Source organism: Myxine glutinosa, chromosome 6, assembly GCF_964187855.1.
Source record: "Myxine glutinosa chromosome 6, kmMyxGlut1.1, whole genome shotgun sequence".
In the NCBI taxonomy this organism is placed as follows: Eukaryota; Metazoa; Chordata; class Myxini; order Myxiniformes; family Myxinidae; genus Myxine; species Myxine glutinosa.
Window position 1 is genome coordinate 125,080,520 of NC_136266.1, and position 21,073 is coordinate 125,101,592.

At 44.8% G+C, this 21,073-nt stretch overlaps 1 protein-coding gene across 1 annotated transcript in view; it reads left to right on the plus strand.

Annotated features, from left to right (window-relative positions):
* Positions 1-3,259: 3,259 nt before the first annotated feature.
* Positions 3,260-21,073, plus strand: part of LOC137430265 (inactive phospholipase C-like protein 2) — a gene marked incomplete in the record, with an annotated part of 270,693 nt that continues 252,879 nt past the window's right edge. The window contains 1 exon segment of the mRNA XM_078780482.1: positions 3,260-3,644. Coding sequence (XP_078636608.1) covers positions 3,342-3,644 — 303 coding nt within the window.

The following is a 21,073-nucleotide window of genomic DNA, read 5'->3' on the forward strand; positions in this document are numbered from 1 at the left end:
AACTTATGTTTGCGAGAGGTGACAGTTTGTCCAAGACTGATGAGGAAGGAAAAAGGAAGAGAGGACAGAGGAGTATTGATGAGGAGCGAGAGGCAGTTTTTATTGAATTCTGCGAATGGTTAGACTCAGAATTAGAGCATGGGGTAATGAACATGGACCAAGTCCATGAAAAGCTGCAGGAGTTTGATCAGTCACCAGAGAAGAGCCTTTCTTATTCAAAGCATTGGCTAAAGATAAAACTTCTAGAGAAATACGAAGACACCTTGTATTTCACAACACAGGAAAGAAGGGCAGATGTACTCTGTCTCAAAGATGGCACCGACAATATTCTGCGAGAGCATCATGCTAATCTTGACCATGGAGATGAGAAGACTCAGATCATAAAGACGGCACTCAAGTTCATATCCAATGATATTGCCTTGATTGATTTAGGTCCAAAGTCATACCCCACCACACACAGTATGACTGACATCGATAGTCAGCTGACACTTGTTCCTGCAAGCCTTCAGATGTTCTTGAGACCGATTGTCAAGACAGATGAAAGAGTTGCCGTTTGGGGGCAGAATTTTATTAAGGCCTGTCGACCTCGGTCTGGAGTATTGCCACACCAAATGGGGCTTGCCATACAACTTGATCATAGATTTGGGTCAAAATGGATGCTCAACAAGTTCCACCGGCTGGGATACACTGAGTCTTACACGGAGACACAAAACTACAAATACTGCTTCCTTAATAGTAGGAGTGGAGATGATGTTTCAGATACTTCTGGCACTCTTGACACCATTGTGGAGGAAACCGATGAACAGATCAATGATGAGGTTGTGGTTGATGCTGCACTTGAGGATCAATCAGTGATGACAGCCAAAGTGCCAGCCAGTGAAAGTGAATTGTCAAGTAATGATCAGGTGGTCTTTATGGAGGTTGGGGAAACAAACAATGCAGTCACTCAGTTTGTTGGAGACAATATAGATTTAAACATTGTCTCTATTCACGGAAACACTCCCTTTCACTCAATGGGTTGGATCGAAGTCACCTCTCCGGCACCACCTTTGCCAGATCCACAGACAACAGCAGCTTTCCCCCGGGTGAAGTTGAAGGCACTCGACAAAGCTAAGATCCTGAGAGGAACTGAAGTAAAGATTATTCCATTTACGAACAGGAAACAGATAGGAAGGAACGCGATCATGTTTCTCCCCCTCGCTGAGCTTTCCTCCTCCCTGGCTCATGATCAGCCACTCCTCACTCCAGGTGACACACTCTGGGCAGCGGGGTGGGTGATCAAAGCCAACGATCCTGAGTTCCCACACTCCAACTGTGGATGTGGACTATGGATGGACAATAGGTGTGCATGGGTATGAGCCAGTTCCAACACTGGACCCCACGGCTCCTGAGGAGCTATTGCAGTTCATGAGCTGTAATTGTCATGGAGATTGCAGCAACCGGCGATGCAGCTGCAAGAAGAATGGGGTCACGTGCATCTCGGCCTGTGGAGTCTGTAATGGCATTACATGCAGAAACTGCAGTCATGATGTTGTTGAGTCTGAAGAAGACATAGACAATGACTGTTGAAACTTCTGACATTGTGAATGAGAAATAACTCTTGAGTATTATATATGTATGTGAAATAAAAGCTACTTTGTGTGTAAATGTAAAAGTGAAAATATAAATGTTAACAATCAACTCAGAATCATGAAAAACCCTTATTTGACCCCTCATAAGTTACTTAAGGGCCGATTAAAAAAAATAAAAATTCTCGAAAATAATTTTTCGGTACCCGAATTCAACAGCTTTTTTTCTGGGTTTCCCACGGGAGTTGAACTTCAACATTTTAACACATGTTATTACACACCTTTACAAACATATTGGTGAAGAAATTTTTTGGTAACAATTTAGTTAACAGATTTGTGAAATATCTCATAAAATGCCCTTACTAAAGCCCTTTCTTCCACATGAACTGTACTCGTGTACCATTTTTTATATACTTTGTACATTTTCTGTCAATTTAAGTCTGTTTAAAAAAAATAACTTGCTAATTCCATAACGATTATTTTCGAATTATCTATTTTAAAAAAATTGAGATAGCATAAAAAGCTGACCTGATTGAGCAAAATGAGTTACTTTTTTGAATTCAGCATGCAAAAATTATAAAAGAACAACTAAAAAAACCTTGACCTCAGAAATGACGGACACCATCATTATCATCGTCATCATTATCATTAATATAATTGTCATCATCGGCAGCATCATCGTCGTCATCATCATCATTATTATAATCATCATCATCGTCATCAGCAGCGTCATCATCATCATCACTAATATAATCGTCATCATTGGCATCAGTACCACCGTCATTATTATTATAATCGGTATCATGATCGTCATCATCAGCATCATGATCGTCATCATCATTCTCCTCATCATCATTATAATAGTCACCATCATCATCATCGCTAATATAATCGTCATCATTGGCATCATTATTACCGTCATCATCATTATTATAATCGGCATCATGATCGTCATCATCATCATGATCGGCATCATCATCATAGTCAACATCATCATTATCCTCATCATCATTAGTCACCATCATCATCATCACTAATATAATCGTCATCATTATCACCACCATCATCATTATTATCATCGGCATCATGATCGTCATCATCAGTATCGGCATCAGCATCATGATCGGCATCATTATCATTGTCATTATCATAGCATCATCATTATCCTCATCATCATTATAATAGTCATCATCATTATCCTCATCACCATTATAATAGTCACCATCATCATCATCAGAAGCAGCATCATCATCATTATAATCGCCATCGTCATCATCATCGTCGCCATCAGCATTATCGGCATCATCATCATTATAATCGTTATCATCATCATCATCATCATAATTATCATCATCATCGTTATAATCATTGTTGGAATCATCATCATCATGTCTGTACGTACATTAATTGATCAAATCCGACATGCTTATAACATTAATATAAGACCGTGGATAAGCCCACCAGGTAGAACAGGGCAGGGACCTATAAGTTGGCCAGGGCACCGGCACACAATGGCCTACTCTTTTCAATCTTTTGTCGATTGAAACCTTCGGAGCAGCCGGTAGGGGTCGCTCGCTACGAGTCGGTTGAGCACGGAGAGCGTCGTGGCGTCGAGAGGAGCTTCGGCCGGGAGTGGGTGGGCCGGTTCTCGGACGGTGCACGCGGTGGGAGGGAAAAGGGAAGGAAGTGTCGACTCGCGGTGGGTTCGCGCGCACGGCCCGTGTATGAGTGAGAGGATCGAGGGGAGCGCGTTTCGTGCTGCGTCCGGGGACTATGGCGGAGCGGGACGTCGGGCCAGGCACTCCGGGCGCCTCTCGCCCTCGACTCTCTCTCAAGACGGACGTCGCGATCACCCCGGAGGCTGCCGTGTCTAACGGACGCTGTTGTAGCCCCGTGGCCGTGCAACAGCAACAGAAGGCAGCCGAGAGCCCCGTGCTCAACATGCCGCTGCAGTGTCCCTCACCCAGCCCGGGACAGCACCCCGGGAGCGCGTCCTCGAGCCCTCGGGATGAGCCCGGACCGGCTGCACAGGCTCGCGATGGGAGGTCCCTTCCCCGCAAAGCGAGCATTATTAAGGTATGACACTGAAATCGCGACACCGACTCGGAGGTTTCACAAGGTAGGGGTTTGCAGAGCATTCTTGGGGGTGGCGGTGGGAAGAATGGGGGAGGGAATGTGGGCTTGTGGGATCCTGTTGGGTGGGTAGGGAGAGTCGTTGTGGGCTTCTTGGAGGTTGAGGTAGGGGAGCGAGGCATGAGGATTCCCCGGAGGATGAGGGTGAGGTGGAGTGAGAGTTGCGTGGGGGGGGGGGGGGGGCGGGGGGGGGGGGGAAGTGTTGATTTCTGATTTTGGCTCGTGGGGTTGTAGAGGGGCTAGGGGTGTTGTTGGCTTTTGAGTTTTGGCTCTTGGGGTTGTAGAGGGGCCAGGGGGTGTTGTTGGCTTTTGGCTCTTGGGGTTGTAGAGGGGCTAGGGGGTGTTGTTGGCTTTTGGCTCTTGGGGTTGTAGAGGGGCTAGGGGGTGGTTGGCTTTTGGCTCTTGGGGTTGTAGAGGGGCTAGGAGGTGGTTGGCTTTTGGCTCTTGGGGTTGTAGAGGGGCTAGGGGGTGGTTGGCTTTTGGCTCTTGGGGTTGTAGAGGGGCTAGGGGGTGTTGTTGGCTTTTGCCTCTTGGGGTTGTAGAGGGGCTAGGGGGTGTTGTTGGCTTTTGGCTCTTGGGGTTGTAGAGGGGCTAGGGGGTGTTGTTGGCTTTTGGCTCTTGGGGTTGTAGAGGGGCTAGGGGGTGGTTGGCTTTTGGCTCTTGGGGTTGTAGAGGGGCTAGGGGGTGGTTGGCTTTTGGCTCTTGGGGTTGTAGAGGGGCTAGGGGGTGGTTGGCTTTTGGCTCTTGGGGTTGTAGAGGGGCTAGGGGGTGTTGTTGGCTTTTGCCTCTTGGGGTTGTAGAGGGGCTAGGGGGTGTTGTTGGCTTTTGGCTCTTGGGGTTGTAGAGGGGCTAGGGGGTGTTGTTGGCTTTTGGCTCTTGGAGTTGTAGAGGGGCTAGGGGGTGTTGTTGGCTTTTGGCTCTTGGGGTTGTAGAGGGGCTCGGGGTGTTGTTGGCTTTTGGGTCTAGGGGTTGTCGTGAGTGAGTGGAGTTGTTGGCTTCTGGCTTTTGGGGATATGGGGGAGGGGAGTGGGGGTTGTTGGCTTTTTGCTCTTGGGGTTGTGGTGGGTGGTGGCTTCTAGCTTTTGGGGTTGTGAGGGTTGTTGGCCTTTGAGGAATGGGAGCGTGCTTTAAGAATGCTTTTGTAGGTTGAGTTGTCACGGTGATGTTTACGGGGGATCCTTTTGGTGGGTGATCTGTGGTCTTCCTTTGACGTTACCTTTGTTGGGCCTATGTGGGTGATGGCAGGTTTTACACTGTCATGTGAGACCTGAATGTATTCTAGTTACGGTGAAGCGGGTCATGTTTTAAACTTTAGGTAAGGAAGTAGACCTGTGATATTGTCAGTGACCTGTTGTGGTGCCTAGTCCACTGTTGAGCTTAAGTCTTATCCAGGAGATTCTCGAATCTTTTAGATTAAGCTACTTGAACAACTACTTGTATCAATTACATGATTTGTAAGCACACTCTTGCATCTTTGGAGAGCTGTAAACAAAAAGTAAAATTTGATCTTGTTTTGATGAAATGTTCTTTGCAAGTGTTAGCCATTTCCAAGACCTCCTTTGCGCCTTGGCCCGTGCTAGTCCTTTTTGGTACCACCGAAGTGGCAGCGACATATGCACAGCAGTTTTCTTTTAACATGTATTTACCTGTTTCTTTCTTTCTTTCTACAGTGGTTACCTGTTTCTTTTCATTTTTTTACAGTGCTGGAGGTATTGTTGAAGGGCCACATGGTGGCCACATGTTCTGGCCACATGGTGCATGGGAATTGGGAAGTGATGTGGTTGTTATGCAGAGTTGCTGTGAAGGGTACACGGAGGGTTACAGGGTTCAATTGCAAATTGGTCCACAAGTTTCAAACTCTCGTCTCCTTCATTTGGTGACTTCGCGGCAGTAATTCCTGATGTTTTTAAATGGCTGCAAGATCTTTCTTCATTTACTTTGCTTTAAAGTTATATCTAATATCCATGATATTGGCTACCGCATATTTTTGATCCTCTTTTTGTTTTGTCTTGACCCGTGAGACCTGGTTTTTCACGCCTTCAACCGAAGGCCTGATGGAGTATTAATGCACTTGGTGAGGCTTTTGAGTATCTTTGTGGGTTTCATCTGGGATGCTGGTATAATGGAACTCCTGTTGCGCTTCGGATGAATTGACAGAAAACATGGCTGCCAAGTTTGACACCTTCGTGTGAGGGTCATTGATTTGGCTGAGAGTTGGGGTCGAGCCTGTTGGCGAGTGGCTGACAGTGGTGGAGCCGATTTAAGTCCTTAAAGTTTCAAGGTTGTGCCTGAAGGCTTGTCTTGGGATTTGAAGGTTTGATTTGCGCTCAGCCATCACTTCTTGGATGTGACCATCGGATATGGTGACCATCAATAAAAACCTGGATTTATGATTCAATGGCTTGTGAAGCATGTGGGCCTCACTTGTCATATCTTGGATCTTGCACGTTACTTCTTTCTATCCTTGGTTGAGCAAATAGTTGTACTCATACGTATAAGATTTCTTCCAGGATTTATTCTAGAATTTCAATTCTTGATGGCACTGCTGTTGAAATACAAAAAACAATGTTATAATTACCTTGTCGTGCGTGGGTTTCATCAACTTCTGATGCCCTTTTAAACCCCCATGTTTGGGAAGAACCCTTAAGTTAACTACTGACAGTCTAAATGAGCCTGCAACACCAACTGCCTTGTTTTCTCAGACAGGTGTTCTGTGGCATCACTTTATCTTTGCGCGTTTGAGCCACAAGACATGTTGATCTTTCTATTCTCCAATCACGTGCTGGCATTTGCTTGCATGGCAAGGTCTTCTTGGTGGATCCATGCCCATTAGTAAATGGTGGCTATGTAGTCATCATTCGTCCTGATGCTAGAGTTTGTGGTTTAAGGAAATATCTTTAACGGTTGATCATTTTGGACACCACCCCTTTCTTATTTCATCTCCAGGCGCTGCATGACGTCATCGCCAGGTACCGAGGGGGCCCGGCGATGACACGCTCTGAAAAGGAGTACGCAGTTTTCACTCCGGTTTCTTTTCTTGTTTTCTTGTTTGTTCGTCCGGGCGATATCTCAGCCATCCTTTGAACTAGGAAGCTGAAATTTCGGCACAATAGTGAGCAAGTGCTTAGGCAATAACTATTTTTTGTTTTTTTATTAATAAATAAATAAATAACTTAATTATTGTCGATTAATTAAGTACTTATTTCCTTTCTCATCTGGTCAATATCTCGGGCACCTTTTGAGTTAGGAAGCTGATATTTGGACATGCCAATGACCAAGTGATTTAGCTGAAAAGGCTATTTTTGATTTATCGATTAATCGATTAATCGATTAATCGATTAATTATTTAATTATTTGATTAATGACTTAATTAATTTTTTTAAGTTACAGATTCAGATGAAACGGTGATGGTTTAGGTATTCTATTAGCCAATTGATTAAAAATGTAATTATCTTACGATTATTATTTATTTATTTTTGGTATTAATCAGTTATTTATTTTCTTTCTCATCTGGGCAATATCTCGGGCACCTTTTGAGCTAGGAAGCTGATATTTGGACACGACAGTGACCAAGTGATGTTTCTATAAAGGATATTTTTGATTTATTGATTAATCAATTAATCGATTCATTATTTATTGATTAGTCAATTAATCAATTAAATTTTTTCCCGATTAATGACTTATTCAATTAATTTTCAAAAGGTTACAGCTTCAGATGAAACACTGGTGGTTGAGGTATATGCTACTGCCCAATTGATTAATATATTATTTTACGATTATTATATATTGATTTCAATTATGCAATTCATCAATTATTGCACACCTCTCCCTCCCAATACCGTCTATGTGCTGCCCGGTGGTGCCAAAGGCGCCAAGGCAATGCTGCGCGCTGGAGGATGTTATTTATTTGGCATGGGGGAGGTGTACTTTTAATGTATCTGTACTTGTTTGGTTTTTCTTTGATCCATTTTGATAATTTGTTTCTGTTCAAACTTTAAAAAAATCTCGACATTACAGTACCCCTCAGACAAGTTTGAAATCCCTCACCTGTCATGCTCTGTAACTGCTCCAGAGCCCTCAATTTAGCACGCCAGAGAAACTTCACAAACTCTCTTTTTTTATCAACTTGCCTTGAGGGAGTGTTTTCCTGTCTGCTGAGTAATGAAAGTACTCCTGTTGATCCCGGTGAGCGAGGTGGAAGGGATGGAAGTTGTGCATGGTCTGCTGGGGCTGCCAGTCCTCGTAGTGAAAGCGCATCGATCAGTGAGAGCGTGTTCGGGTGTGATTGAGTGGTTTTGCTTGGTTCGGCTTTTATTTGATAAACTAAGTAATGCAATTCCTCCAGAAATATTTTAATTTTGGATTCCTGAGCGAAACTAGTTTTGTCGTCTTCCAGCGTGCACCCTTTGGGAAATCGATGTACCTGTATGCAGTGGTTGGCATGAGGGAGAGAAGCAGGTATGGTGGACACTTACCTTCAGATTAGGTTGTGGTGCACCTGATGGGGTGTGAAACCGTTTTGGGAAATACAATATTAATGACTATGGGGTACGTGGGGAATGGTTTTGATGCTTTTATTGAAAATCTGTTTATCCCAAAGTTTTGAAATTGATCCCAGAACCACTTTTTCTCCTGTCAAATGTCAAACGTGATGTCAAATATCCTGTTTACAATTTGCTTACCTTGTGAAATAATGTTACTTGATGAACGATGCGAATCTCGGTTTGAATTTTTAAATGATTTATATTCAGAATTAGTTACACTAGAAATTTGAGAAGGGGGGGGGGGGGGTGTGTGTGTGTGTGTGTGTGTGTGTGTGTCGTTGGTTTTCTCTGTTTGTGGGTTTCAGGAGGTGGAACGGAGTCCTCCCAGTACCCAAAGTATCCATCTCCGTTTCAGTAAGGGAAATTCTCGGTTCATGGACCAAACTGTTCAACATTTTCATAATTTTGTTCCAAGGGCTCTATTCAGGATTGCCACCGAACCCCGGATTGCTGATCTTTACGCAATAAATAGGACAGCTATGTTTTCTTTTTATCTGTCTAAGGCTCGTGGACAACAATTCTTTATGTACAGCAGACATTAAATGGACACACATTTCTTCCTGTGAATATTATTGAGGAATGTACGGTATTTGATGTTTATGATTAAAATATTAGGGGTTTCATGTCATCCTTGTTGTCGTCTCACTGAATAAGCTTACATAACCTTTGTACCAATCATGAGTGATCTCACTGGTGTCTTCACTGTCAATAAGTGTAGAAACAGTCAATCTTGGACTGAAAACTTGAGATTCTTCTCAGAAGTTGTGAAAAAGCACTTTGTTCTAATATGTACAACTTCTTGACACTCACAGCTTGCCTTTCAACTTAATTTCCAGTTTTTGACACTTATGTTGTCATAACTCTAAAACTGCACTTTTCGAGGGGCATTCTTTTGAACAGGAGCTCAGATTGATCTCAACCTTTGAAATATTATCATTGCATGCTCGGGCGAAGTAGTTGAAACATTTGGATGAAGTCTTAGTGGCATTTCAACGTGTGATATGTCATTCAAACCCGTGCCCCTTGAGTGTTGGAGATGTGCTGAACCCAGGGTACCACCCAATTGTATTGAATTTCCTGTCATACGACTTTACTTGGAAGTCTCAGGCTTTATTTGCGAGTGTGAATCATCCGCTAAGTGCTAATCTTTCCCATGGGTAGTCGAGACGAAGAACGATGTATTCAAAAAGGAAAAAGGGATTGATCTTTTCATTTTACATTTTATGCCAGTTCCTATATTGGAGTCATTTTTTCCATAACAGTGCAAAACTTTTTTGTTTGTTTTGGTAAATAGTTGGTACATTGTGCATTGATTGGCAAACACAACATATACTTGGATTCTGTGTGTAAAAGGTTTTGATGGCACCCTGAAGTAAACATTGGCCTCGTCAAACATTTTCCTTGTATCAGATCTGCAAATGTTTCCATGATGTCATAGATGGATTTTTTTTTCATTTGTCATAGATGGATGGATGGCGTCAGGAAGGGCATCCTGCCATAAAAACATTGCCTCAAACAGGGAGCCATGATTGTCATGGGGCCCGCAAGGCTAACCCCCGCTCTAGCAGGGAAAATGGCCTTAAAACGATCATTCATTCATTCATTCATTCATTGTCATAGATGGATGAATCATTTTGACCCTTTTATTGACATTTTTTGTCTGGATATTAGAGAGCAATTTCTTATGATGTTTACAAAGAAAATCTGATATTTAGTCGCAGGTCGTCTACAAGAGCTCTGTGTGGTTGTTGATGTTGTTGTTGATGTTGTTGTGGTTCTTGTTGGGGGCCGATTTTTGAAATGTGCACCCATTGGTCGGACAGCTCTCCCACAATTGTCGCTTGACTTCACCCACCATGGCACCCAGACAAAATAATATGGCTGCCATGTTGGTTTTCTGATGGGCCTAAGACAGCAGGCCTGTAGGCCTCTGCTGATTATACACTGCCTGGGTTTGTTGCGTCAGATTTCCATTGGCTTTGTGGGTCTAGTGTTAGAATGAGGGACCCCGAAAAAGACAAATCATATGTCAAATAAAACTTATTAGTAAGGTTTAATCAAGCCTGTCAAGCATGCACAGTACGTACATCCCTAAAAAAGAGCGTTATGTAATTTTTGAAATGCCCCATTTTGGGGTTAAACAATTGATGACCGTGTGACAAATCAGCTCATGCTGATATAACCATGGCGGAGGCTAATATGGAGGAGAGGTGTCGAGTTCGTATTTTAATAGCACATTAAATGCGCATTTCCCAATCGGCCCGTTACTGTATTTTGTTATAGGTTGTGACCTGCGGTCATTCGTGTTTTTAACTACTACTACTACTACTACAATTACTACTACTACAACTATAGTAGTAGTAATTACTACTACTGCCACTAAGAATTACCCTGTGCTTTTTCTGGTCTTCATCAATGATCTCTCTGACTCTCTTGAAAATCCTCTCTATCTCTTTGCTGACGACTCTACTCTCTGTCGCTCCATTCCTCATCCCTCAGATCGGCAGTCTGCAGCCTCCTCACTCTCTGCAGACCTGGACAAAATCACAGACTGGTCAAACAAGTGGAACATGTCTTTCAATCCTGACAAATCTCACACTCTTACAATGTCTCTCCGAAAGGACCGACTGGACAACCCTCCCATCTACTTTCTCAACAATCCTCTCCAAGAAGTTCTGTCGCTCAAGCTTTTGGGTCTCACTATCTGCCATGATCTTTCTTGGGAAAACCACATTTCCAAGCTGGCCTCCAAAGCCAGTCGCCGACTGGGCATCCTCCGTCGTGCGAAGTCCTTCCTTGGCACACCTGAGCTCCTCACCACATACAAGGCTTTCATCCGCAGCTCAATGGAATACTGTTCCCCCCTCTGGGCTGGTGCTCCTGCCTCACACCTTGCTCGGCTTCACGCTGTTGAGGCCAAAGCTTTCAGAATCATTGGAATCTCCTGCGATGTAGTCAACGCCGAGGGCCTTTCACTCACTCACCGCAGGCAGGTTGGTGGTCTTTCTGTCTTCTACCGACTCCTCTCCGGCCTTGCTCCCCCAGCTCTCTCTGTGCTCTGTCCCCCCAATATTCCTTCAGGTCGCACAAGATCTGCCTGCAACCCTCTTATGGTTAAACTGCCAAAGTCTAGGCTCTCTGCTCACCTTCACTCTTTCATTTCCCTTTTCTCCCGCCTCTGGAACAAACTCCCCCACTCCCTTCAATCCCACTCCTCCCTCCAGGTCTTTTAAACAGCTGTTCACCACCATCTCTTATCTTCCCCCATCAAAAACCTTGATCTTTTCTACCCCCGGTAATTCACCCCAGAGTCCTTGCAGTGTTCATATGTTTTAATCCTCTCCCACCTCCCCCCAAGTCCTCCCGATGTCCCTGCTCTCAAATGTTGTGTTTGTGTCCTTCCCCCGCTTCCCCCACTCTTTTGTGTCCTTCCCCCTCTCTCCCCATCTTGTCTGCCGCTCCCCTTGTTTTTTGTGTTTTGTGTGTCGGTTTGTCTTTTTGTGTGATTAATGTTAGCTCTTTCACGAGCCTCGATCTTGTATCAAAAAAAAAAAAAAAAAAAAAAAAAAAAAAAAATAGCACCAATTATTCCCATCTTCATGTGGGATCAGCAGGGAACGTTTTTGGCCCAAATCTTCCCTTAAGTGGCCGGCTGGTCAGGCCTGCCGTTTAACTGAAGGTGCAAGAATTAGTAATTTGTTCAGGGTGCCGGTGACGACTCACCTACTCTTTACAAACACCATGGGATCTATAAATGTCCACCATGCTAGCAGGCTTTGGCTTAACGTCCTCTGATAGACGGCATGCATTAATTGGTGAACATCTATATTATATTAGCCGTAGGTGATTCTGTCTGTCGGTCCGGGGGTGTGGCTTACTCCGTTTGCAGAGTAGCTCCACCCATTCTGGGAGAGGCTTCATAAACAAATATCCACCATTTTATTAACTAGCATAGCTTTGAGGCCTGTTTAGTTAGGCCCGTGGTGTAACATATAACATATATATTGTGCTTGCTAAATGCCAGGATGACAGTTTGTTGTTGGCTTGAGATTTGAACCCAGGCTAAACAGGTCAAAGGTGAGTGCACCTCCCTGAGCTATCCTGTCAAACGGGCTGACTTTTGCTCATTACTGATACTGAGGATTTGATGGCTTAATTTGATACATTTGGTGCTCTGTTCTTTGCTGAGATTCGCTGTCACTGGAATATAATATACCATGAACATTGTATTTCATTCCCCCTTGGTTTGTAGGAGGAAGTGTTTATCATCACAAATTGTGTTTGATGCATTGCCGATTTATCAGTCGTTTTTCTTTTTTAGTAAGGGGTATAATTGCTTTTTCATTCTCTCATTTTCACTCTTCCCAATGATGAACATGAATGTGCATTCCTGTGTAACTCTTTACCTTGTTATTCTTCAATTTATACACATTGTGCATTCATGAGATGCAAATTGACTTGTTTCCGGGAGTCTTCCTGGCCTGTCATCGAGCTGTCACTGTGATGTAATTGATGCACACCTGCATGGCATTGATGTCTGATATACAGTACTTTCTCTCGCATTATCCAGATATTGTTTCCTCTTTTTCTCTTACATGCAATAATTTAATCTTGCATCATGGTGCTATTACTGACACCTTTTGTATGGTGTCAGTGCAGCATTTTAATGATCCGTGCACGCTAATTGGTACATCTTGAAGGATTCAGATCTGATTGCTTTTTATTTTATTTTCATGCCCCCACCGATGAAGTTTCTGGAGACATTGTTTTTGGGTTATCCGTCCCTCTGTGATACATTTTCGTTACCATGATAACTTGAGAACAGCTGAAGTGATCTAAGTCAAACTTGGTACAAGTATGTATTATGATGCAAAGATGAACTGATTTGTGTTTGGGATCAAGAGGTCAATTGTCAGAGGTTCCGTTAGGTAAATATTCCGTTACTGTGCTAACTTGTGAACCAGTGATCTGATTTTGGCCTAAATTGGTACAAGCATATATTATAATGAAATGATGAACTGATTAGATTTCGGCGTCAAAGATCAAAGGTCAGAGGTCATGTCAAGTAAAAATGTGATACTTAAAAAGAAAAAAAAGAACAGCTCAAGGGATTTAAATCAAAATTGATACAAGTATGTGTAATAAAACCACCGTTTAGAGGCCAGGTTGGCCTTTTCGGGGACCGTGGTTGTTGTTGTTTTTTGGTCCCCTTTTTGAAGCAATGTTTTACGGCCGGATGCCCTTCCTGCCGCCAACCCTGTTTGTCGCCTTTTTACGATAAACAGGGAATTACCAGGGTACTGGTGCTCAATTTGCCGGCCTCGGAAGGATGACAGGCTGAGTCAACCCCCCTGGCGTTAATTCAGCGATCGACCGGGATTCGAACCCAGGATCCTTGGATCCTGGGCTAGCGGCTAGGGTGCCAGCTTAACACCAGGGACTCTAGCCCAACACCAGGGATGTGTAATGATGCAATGAAATGGGCAAGGGGCATATCCGTCGGCGTCGTGACATTGAAGATTACTGTTCTATTTTATTTTGCTACAAAATTTAGATTCAAGAAAGAGCAAAGTGAAAAAGGGTAAAATGGCAATGTACTCAAATTTGTTGGTGGCTAGAACAAGGGGATGAATGAATAGGAGGGAGAAGAGAGAAGGGAGCACAGCAACCTTGCAATTAAGAGAGTTAGGTTATTAGGCTGGGTTAATGAGGGTAGAAGAAAGGATGATTGGTATTGATGGAGGATGACATGAGATGGTACACAAAGTCAGCCCCAAGCCCTGGAGTGAGGAGTGGGATAAAACAGCCTTAGGAAAGCAGTTCCACAAATGGGAGAAGAGAGTGGAGGTAGGGGTAAGCCATGACTTTGGGAGTTTAACCAGGCTGTTGTAACTGGAATAATAGTCTGTTGCTTCTGGTAGAAGCTGATGTGGGTCAGAGGGCTGACAGAGGGAGCAGTGGAAGTAAGACCGGAGGAGAGGCAGTTTAAAAAATAAAAAAGGCCACCAACCTGACTCGGGAGAGATCAACTGGCCTTGTGCTTTGGCCTCATCATTCTAGCTGACAATACCAGGAGAGCTTTAGATTCAACAGAATCCAGGAGATAAATATGTGATGCTAGCGTGCCAATACTTAGCATAGAGCTATAGACAAAGGCTTCATTGATCTATGGGCAAAGGCCTTTTAGGCTGTGAGTTGTTTGGATTATATATTGTTACAGATCCGCCAGTCCATGTCATGAGGGGCTTCTCTTTCCAACTTCCTGACCTTTGACCCTGAAGCTGACGAGCCGCAGATTACTCTGCGGCGTGACAGATTGCTAAGCAACCATGGATGCTTTCTGAGACATAATTTAGTTAGGGTCCTCACGTCCAATTCCCGCGTTACCTTCCCGGCATGAATCTCTTCCAGATCGGGAACCGTGATCTCAACGCCCCATTACTGTTGATCAAGAATGGCCGAGCGCTACCGTAATTGTGAGGTTGGCTAATGACTAAACATAGTGAAACAGCAGGGCAGAACTCCCATCCACTATTTACACCCTAGTGTTTAACCAATGGAGGAAAAGGCAATCGGGCGAGTTTAGAAACAGTTAATGAAAGCTTTAGCAAAGGCTTGGGTGCTGGACAAGGACGAATTCTTTGTATTTTGGTGACGATCCAGACCCGGATCTGGGTATGAGAATTATTTGAAGCTATTCTTCACCATTTAGAAATGGAGCCAAAAAATGATATAAAGTCACGATATATCAGAGTTGTGGACGGATTATGACAAAACTTGGTGGATGAGTGGGTAAGTGACAAGAACAAGCCGGTTATATTTTGGTTAAGGTCTGGATGCAGATCTGGCCTATCAGTCGGATATAAAACATAAAATGTTCAGCCTGGCAAAGGTATGTGCTTAACAGAGTGCCGTTCTTGTTTCGATTGAACTATATACTTGAACGCTGTAGAACACAAATCACCTTCTTGGGTAGAGCCTGGTGCCATCTGGCCTGGCACCGTCTAAGGGCAGAGTAACTGTGGGATTCAGCATCCTACTATATTAAATAAGGCAATTCGCTGTATGTGTGTGTACATCTGAAAATCATAGAAAAGAAAAAGGGCTGATCTCCACCAAATTTTGCATACGTGTTGGTAGTACCAAGGGTCAGGTCATGGGAACAAAACAAAATCTCCCTACCCCTTGTGAGAGGGTGGAGGGGGTGGGAAATGACATGATTTTCGCTTGTACACGTGCCACCGTGTAAGTGATTTACTGACCCCTACTGCAGCTGAGCCATGGCACAAAATATGTTTGCTCCACCACCCCGGCACCCCTCCATGGGCTGCTCCTGAAGGGAGTGGGTATTTCCAGTTCAGACAAATATGGTGGTGGTGCCTGGCGCTGTTTTTTTTTAGTGCAGCATACAAAGAAACAGTTTAAAGGACACTTCCCATGCCCTTTTTCTGAAGACTGTGTGGGGTGAGGTGTTCTATGAACTCTCCAGTTGGATCAGCAGAGAGTCATGCAGCTGCTGTCTGCATGTTGGTGGGATGGGGGTACAGTACAGAGTAATCTGCAAAAGGGAAGAGGGTTTACCAGAACAAGAGGTTTATTTGCCTTTGAGGAACAAAATTGGGCCCAAAACACTGCCTTGAGACACTCTAACCTCCATTGGGAGAAGAGAGGAGATTATAGCAATGTGCAAGTTGAAGAAGTCAAAAGGTTACGCGTGAAGGTGGTCTTTTATGCTACAGGCAGCGAGCTTGGCAAGCAGAGCAGGATTTCAGATTGTCGAATGCCCAACATATGTCTACGAAGATGGCCTTGACTTATTGAATTGAGATTTATGGCCTGTGACCATTACTGAGAAAGAAGCACCAGCATATCCAGCGTTGAGTTACTGGGACAGAATCCAAACTGATGTGCAAAGATGCAGGCTGCTTGAAAATTGGAAAGAGGACATTGGCAGCAATGATCCATGACTTTGCTTGTAATTGAAAGTAAGCTCTGGTCTGCAGTTGAGAGGATCTGTTTTTGCATTCCTCTCGTGGATGGGTGTGATGCTTGCTGACTTCCAGGCAGATGGAGGTGGCCTAAAGGAGGACAGGCTGAAGAAAGCAGACAAAGAACATTTATATTTTGACTGACTATTAATGTTTGGCAAACTAAAACATTTTTTGAAGCATCTATGTTGTCTTGCTTTTAACCCCCATTTCAATCTTTAATCCACAGGTCTCTGGTTCTTCAGCCTTAGTTTTGATTACTTTGCACATTTGTTTGTGCTAGTGTAATGTGACTGATATCTTGCATCGGGGTTATTGCGACATCATTTTTGGAAACTAAGCAAATTATTGATATAAACTAGATATGTATGATTGCCTTTGTCCTCGCATTGTTTAACTTTAATATAATGTCTTTAAAGTAATTTTTCAGGCCAAAGATATTTTGGATCGATCACCTATTTGTTGAACAGCATGTCTCTGTCTGTCTTTCTCTCTGCATACCTTTACAGGAACTGCTCGTATGGCACAGGGGGTTAATGGTCGCCATGAGGATGACGTAATAAATAAATAAATAAATATATATATATACTGTATATATATATATATGGTATCTGTAATCTGGTTCTCCAACCTAATGAGCGGACAACATGACGTCATCGCCATGCACGTCCGCCTTGCCTGCAAAGTTCCAGAGGAACCATCTAGCAGTGCGTCATTACGGATTATAAATACAGATACTGTCACAAGTGCATGCAAAACTCACAGTTACCGACCTGGTTTCGCCCTTGTTGGGGCTTCATCAGGGCAACGCAGTGAGGCTTTCCATACACTTGTAACTCTGTGACCCTTTCGGTTTTTATATCGGTCACTATGCGACCTTCATATCATCAGTGGAGAACCGCCAGCAAGGTGTCCCATACAGCTGCTGCTGCACCTTGCTGGGAGCAAGGTGCAGCAGCAGCTGTATGGGACACCTTGCTGGCGGTTCTCCACTGATGATATGAAGGTCGCATAGTGACTGATATATATATATATATATATATATATATATATATATATATATATATATATATATATATATATATATATATATATATATATATATATATATATATATATGTATGTTCAAAACACACCTGGTCACAAGTGTGCCGCACTGACCGGGTCCTCAGTCAAGGTCCTCAGCATCATCCCGTTTCGGCCCTTCAACCTCGATACGGTCAGCTAAGGTGGGCCAGCAGGGGCACATACACATCCACATGCAGCAACTACACCTGGATGCATACATACCCCCACCCGCAGCCAGTGCGAACGCAGACTACAACAACAAAATCGCCTCCACATCCAGAATCCACAGCACTAAACAAACATGGTGGAACATGCAAACACCCATCTTTATACCCTTCACCACTCACCAACAAAACACACCAGATCATTCACACACACACACACTCTCTCACACACTCTCTCACACACTCTCTCACACACTCTCTCACACACACTGTCACACACACTCTCACACACACTCTCACACACACACACACACACACACACACACACACACACACACACACACACACACACACACACACACACACAAATCTCCATTTCTATTCCATAACCTCAACCTACACCGTTCGATGTGCCTCCATAAACTTCCTCCATATCCAAAATGAGCCTTTCAAGGCAACCTGGGCCACCTTGTCACACATCCTCATTCTTTCTGTCCCACACACTCCAAGCCGAGCAAGAAATGCAGAAAAGGAATTGCCAATATACCCTCTACACCCCACCTCAAATGGCTGACACGAAACTAGCCAACCCTTCTCCCGACACTCTGCCTCCACCTCACTGTACTTTCCTCTCTTCTTCTTGTGCACCTCCTCCATGTTCTCTTCCCAAGGTACAGACAATTCCTATAAGATGACCTGTCTTGTTGCACCTGACCAAATGACAATGTCAGGCCGCAACCTTGTCACACAGATCTCCTCTGGGAATACCAATTGTGGCTTTAGGTCTGCCACCACCTGCCAATCACAAGCATCTGACAGCTCTCTTGCTTTCCACCTCCTCCTCTTTCCACCTCTTACCACTTGGCCCTCTTTGACAAACCACACCTCTCCCCAATCAGTCTCCTTCTCCACTCTTCTCTCTCTCTCGACCTCGGCACCTCTTGTTGCACCATCTGCACCACCACTGCTAGCACCTGATCATGTCGCCACCTGTATCGTCCTGCTGCCAATGCTACTGAGCATGCACTCAGTGCATGCTGCACCGTTCCCAAACCTCCACACAGATAACGTCTCTCCTCCTGCAACAACCCCCACAATCTCAAGTTTACTGGTGACAGAAGCACATCATACATTGCCCGCAACAGGAAATTCAACAATATTGGCTCCATCCTCCAAATCTTTTGACACTTCAATATCCTCACCCGCATACCTTCCCACTTAGTCCAGGCACCTTGCTGTGCCTGTCCGACTGCTTTCACATATCTCCCCTCCTCTTCCTTTCTTCTTACCTCCCTCTCAACCATCTTCCTCCTCTCCTTCACACATGCCTTTCCCCATCGTTCATGCTTCATCCACCCCAAGCCATGCTTCCCATGCTGTACCATCCCCATGACCTCCTCCTGTTGCAACCGCTCCTCCATCTCGTCCACCTCTGCTCTTGCATTCCACTTCCGACTTCCCTTCTTCTCTGGGAGAACATTCTTTACCACTGCATCACTTGAATCCCGCAACATCATGAACTCCCGCACCCTCACCACCTTAAACTCCTCGGTTAATGATGTCAAGGGAAAGTGGATGTTTCCACCCTGACCATAAAAGGCAATGTTCGTCAAACAGCGTGGCACTCCCAACCACCTCCTCACAAACCGGCTCACCACAACCTCCATCCTCTCTACCTGCCCACTCACAATATCATACATCATCAATGGCCACAATACTCGTGGCATCAATCCAAACTTCAAACACCATACCTTCAACTTACCTGGCAAACCACATCCATCAATCCTCTTCAAACCTCTCAAAAGCTTGTTTCTGACCTCCATTCTTCCCACATCATTCAACTCCACTGTATACCATCTTCCCAAACTCTTCACAGGGGCCTCTACCAATGATGGAACCACTTCCCCTCCCAGCTCAAACCTGTGCATGTTATCCACCACTCCTCGTCTCACTACCACACTCCTCGACTTTCTTGCTTTAAATCCCATTATATATATATACGAGCAGAAGTACCCGGCATTGCCGGGCGGGGCAGGGGAGGGGAACGGGGGGGGGGGGGGAGGGGAGGGGAGGGGAGGGGAACGGGGGGGGGGAGGGGAGAAGAGGGGGGGAGGGGAGAAGAGGGGGAGGGAGAGGGGGGAAGAGGAGGGGGAGGGTGAGGGATGGGTGGGAGGGGGGAGGTGAGGAGGGGAAGGGGGGGGGTGAAGGGGGAGAGGGGGGTGGAGGGGGAGGGGGGAGGGGGGGGTGAACGGGGAGAGGGGGGTGGAGGGGGAGGGGGGAGGGGTGAGTGGAGAAGAGGGAGGGGGGGAGGGAAGGGGAGGGCCAGTCAACAATGACGTTGCAGTTCTCATGGTCGGAGAGCAGCACAACAATCGCGACATCGTCCTGCATCTTCGCAAGAGCACGAAGCGGATTTTGGAGACTCACCGATCCTGTGACCCACGCCCTCCAGTACCGGCGTTGCCGGGCGGGGGAAGGGAGACCCGTACATTCCCAACCCGCACATTCGCCCTCTCGACTCAAGCTCGTATTCGATTCGTATTCGAAATCGAAAGAGGAAAGGGGAAATCCTTCGTATTCGAATTCGTAAACACGAAATATGAATTAAAATTTAATTCATATCGCACAAAATCGACACAAAACACGATCGCATAAAGGTGAAAAAACGCAATCGCTTTTCGCCCTGAATTACGTGCAAACGTGTGACGTGTGACAGGATGGAACATCACGTGATCGCTCTGAGCGAATCAGCGAGCTGTTCTAGCACTGGCTGAGATTAGCGGGTACTTCGCTGAAATGCGCTGAGGTAAATATGAATAAAAAATATGGATCTCGTCAAATATGGTCTCGGCCATGTTCTTCCCAGGCTCAATGGCCATGTCTATGCCAAATATCAAGCACATGAGCCTCTCCGTTTCGGAGTCTATCGGTAACATTACACACACACACACACACACACACACACACACACACACACACACACACACACACACACACACACACACACACACACACACACACACACAGTGTTTTATTTATATATATATATATATATATATATATATACATATATATTGTTACGGATACGGGGGACGGCTCTCCCGTTAGCAAGGAGTGATGAGCCCCTTGTCCTGTTAAGCTGGCCATCTCCCCAGTCCTGGTACTTGTAACGCTATCCCGCGGGATGGAACGGATCAGGGTTATGGGTCCAGGGTCTATCCCGAATACCTTTATCCGTCCCTCCGCAGACTAGGGAGACGAGTACCGCTCGAACCCCGGTTTGGATGGTCTAGTTAGTTGCCGAGCTGTTTTTTAGCAACCCGAAGTTTGAGCCATTAGCCTTCACTAAACCCGATCCTGAACGTTGGCCGAATCGCGCCACGTACACTCAATATGGAAACCTCTAAAGCGACCGAACGAGAATGAAGAAGAAGAAGAAGTACGGAGGAATAACAGGATTTATTAATTATTTACACAAGCCAAAGCTAAGAGAGCAGTCAAGGTTATATACAGAAAATGGAAGGAGCAGGAAACACAGTGAAATCATTAGCTTACCTATACAAGCTTAATTAATAAACCCCAGGACAACGTTAAAGACAGATGGACGA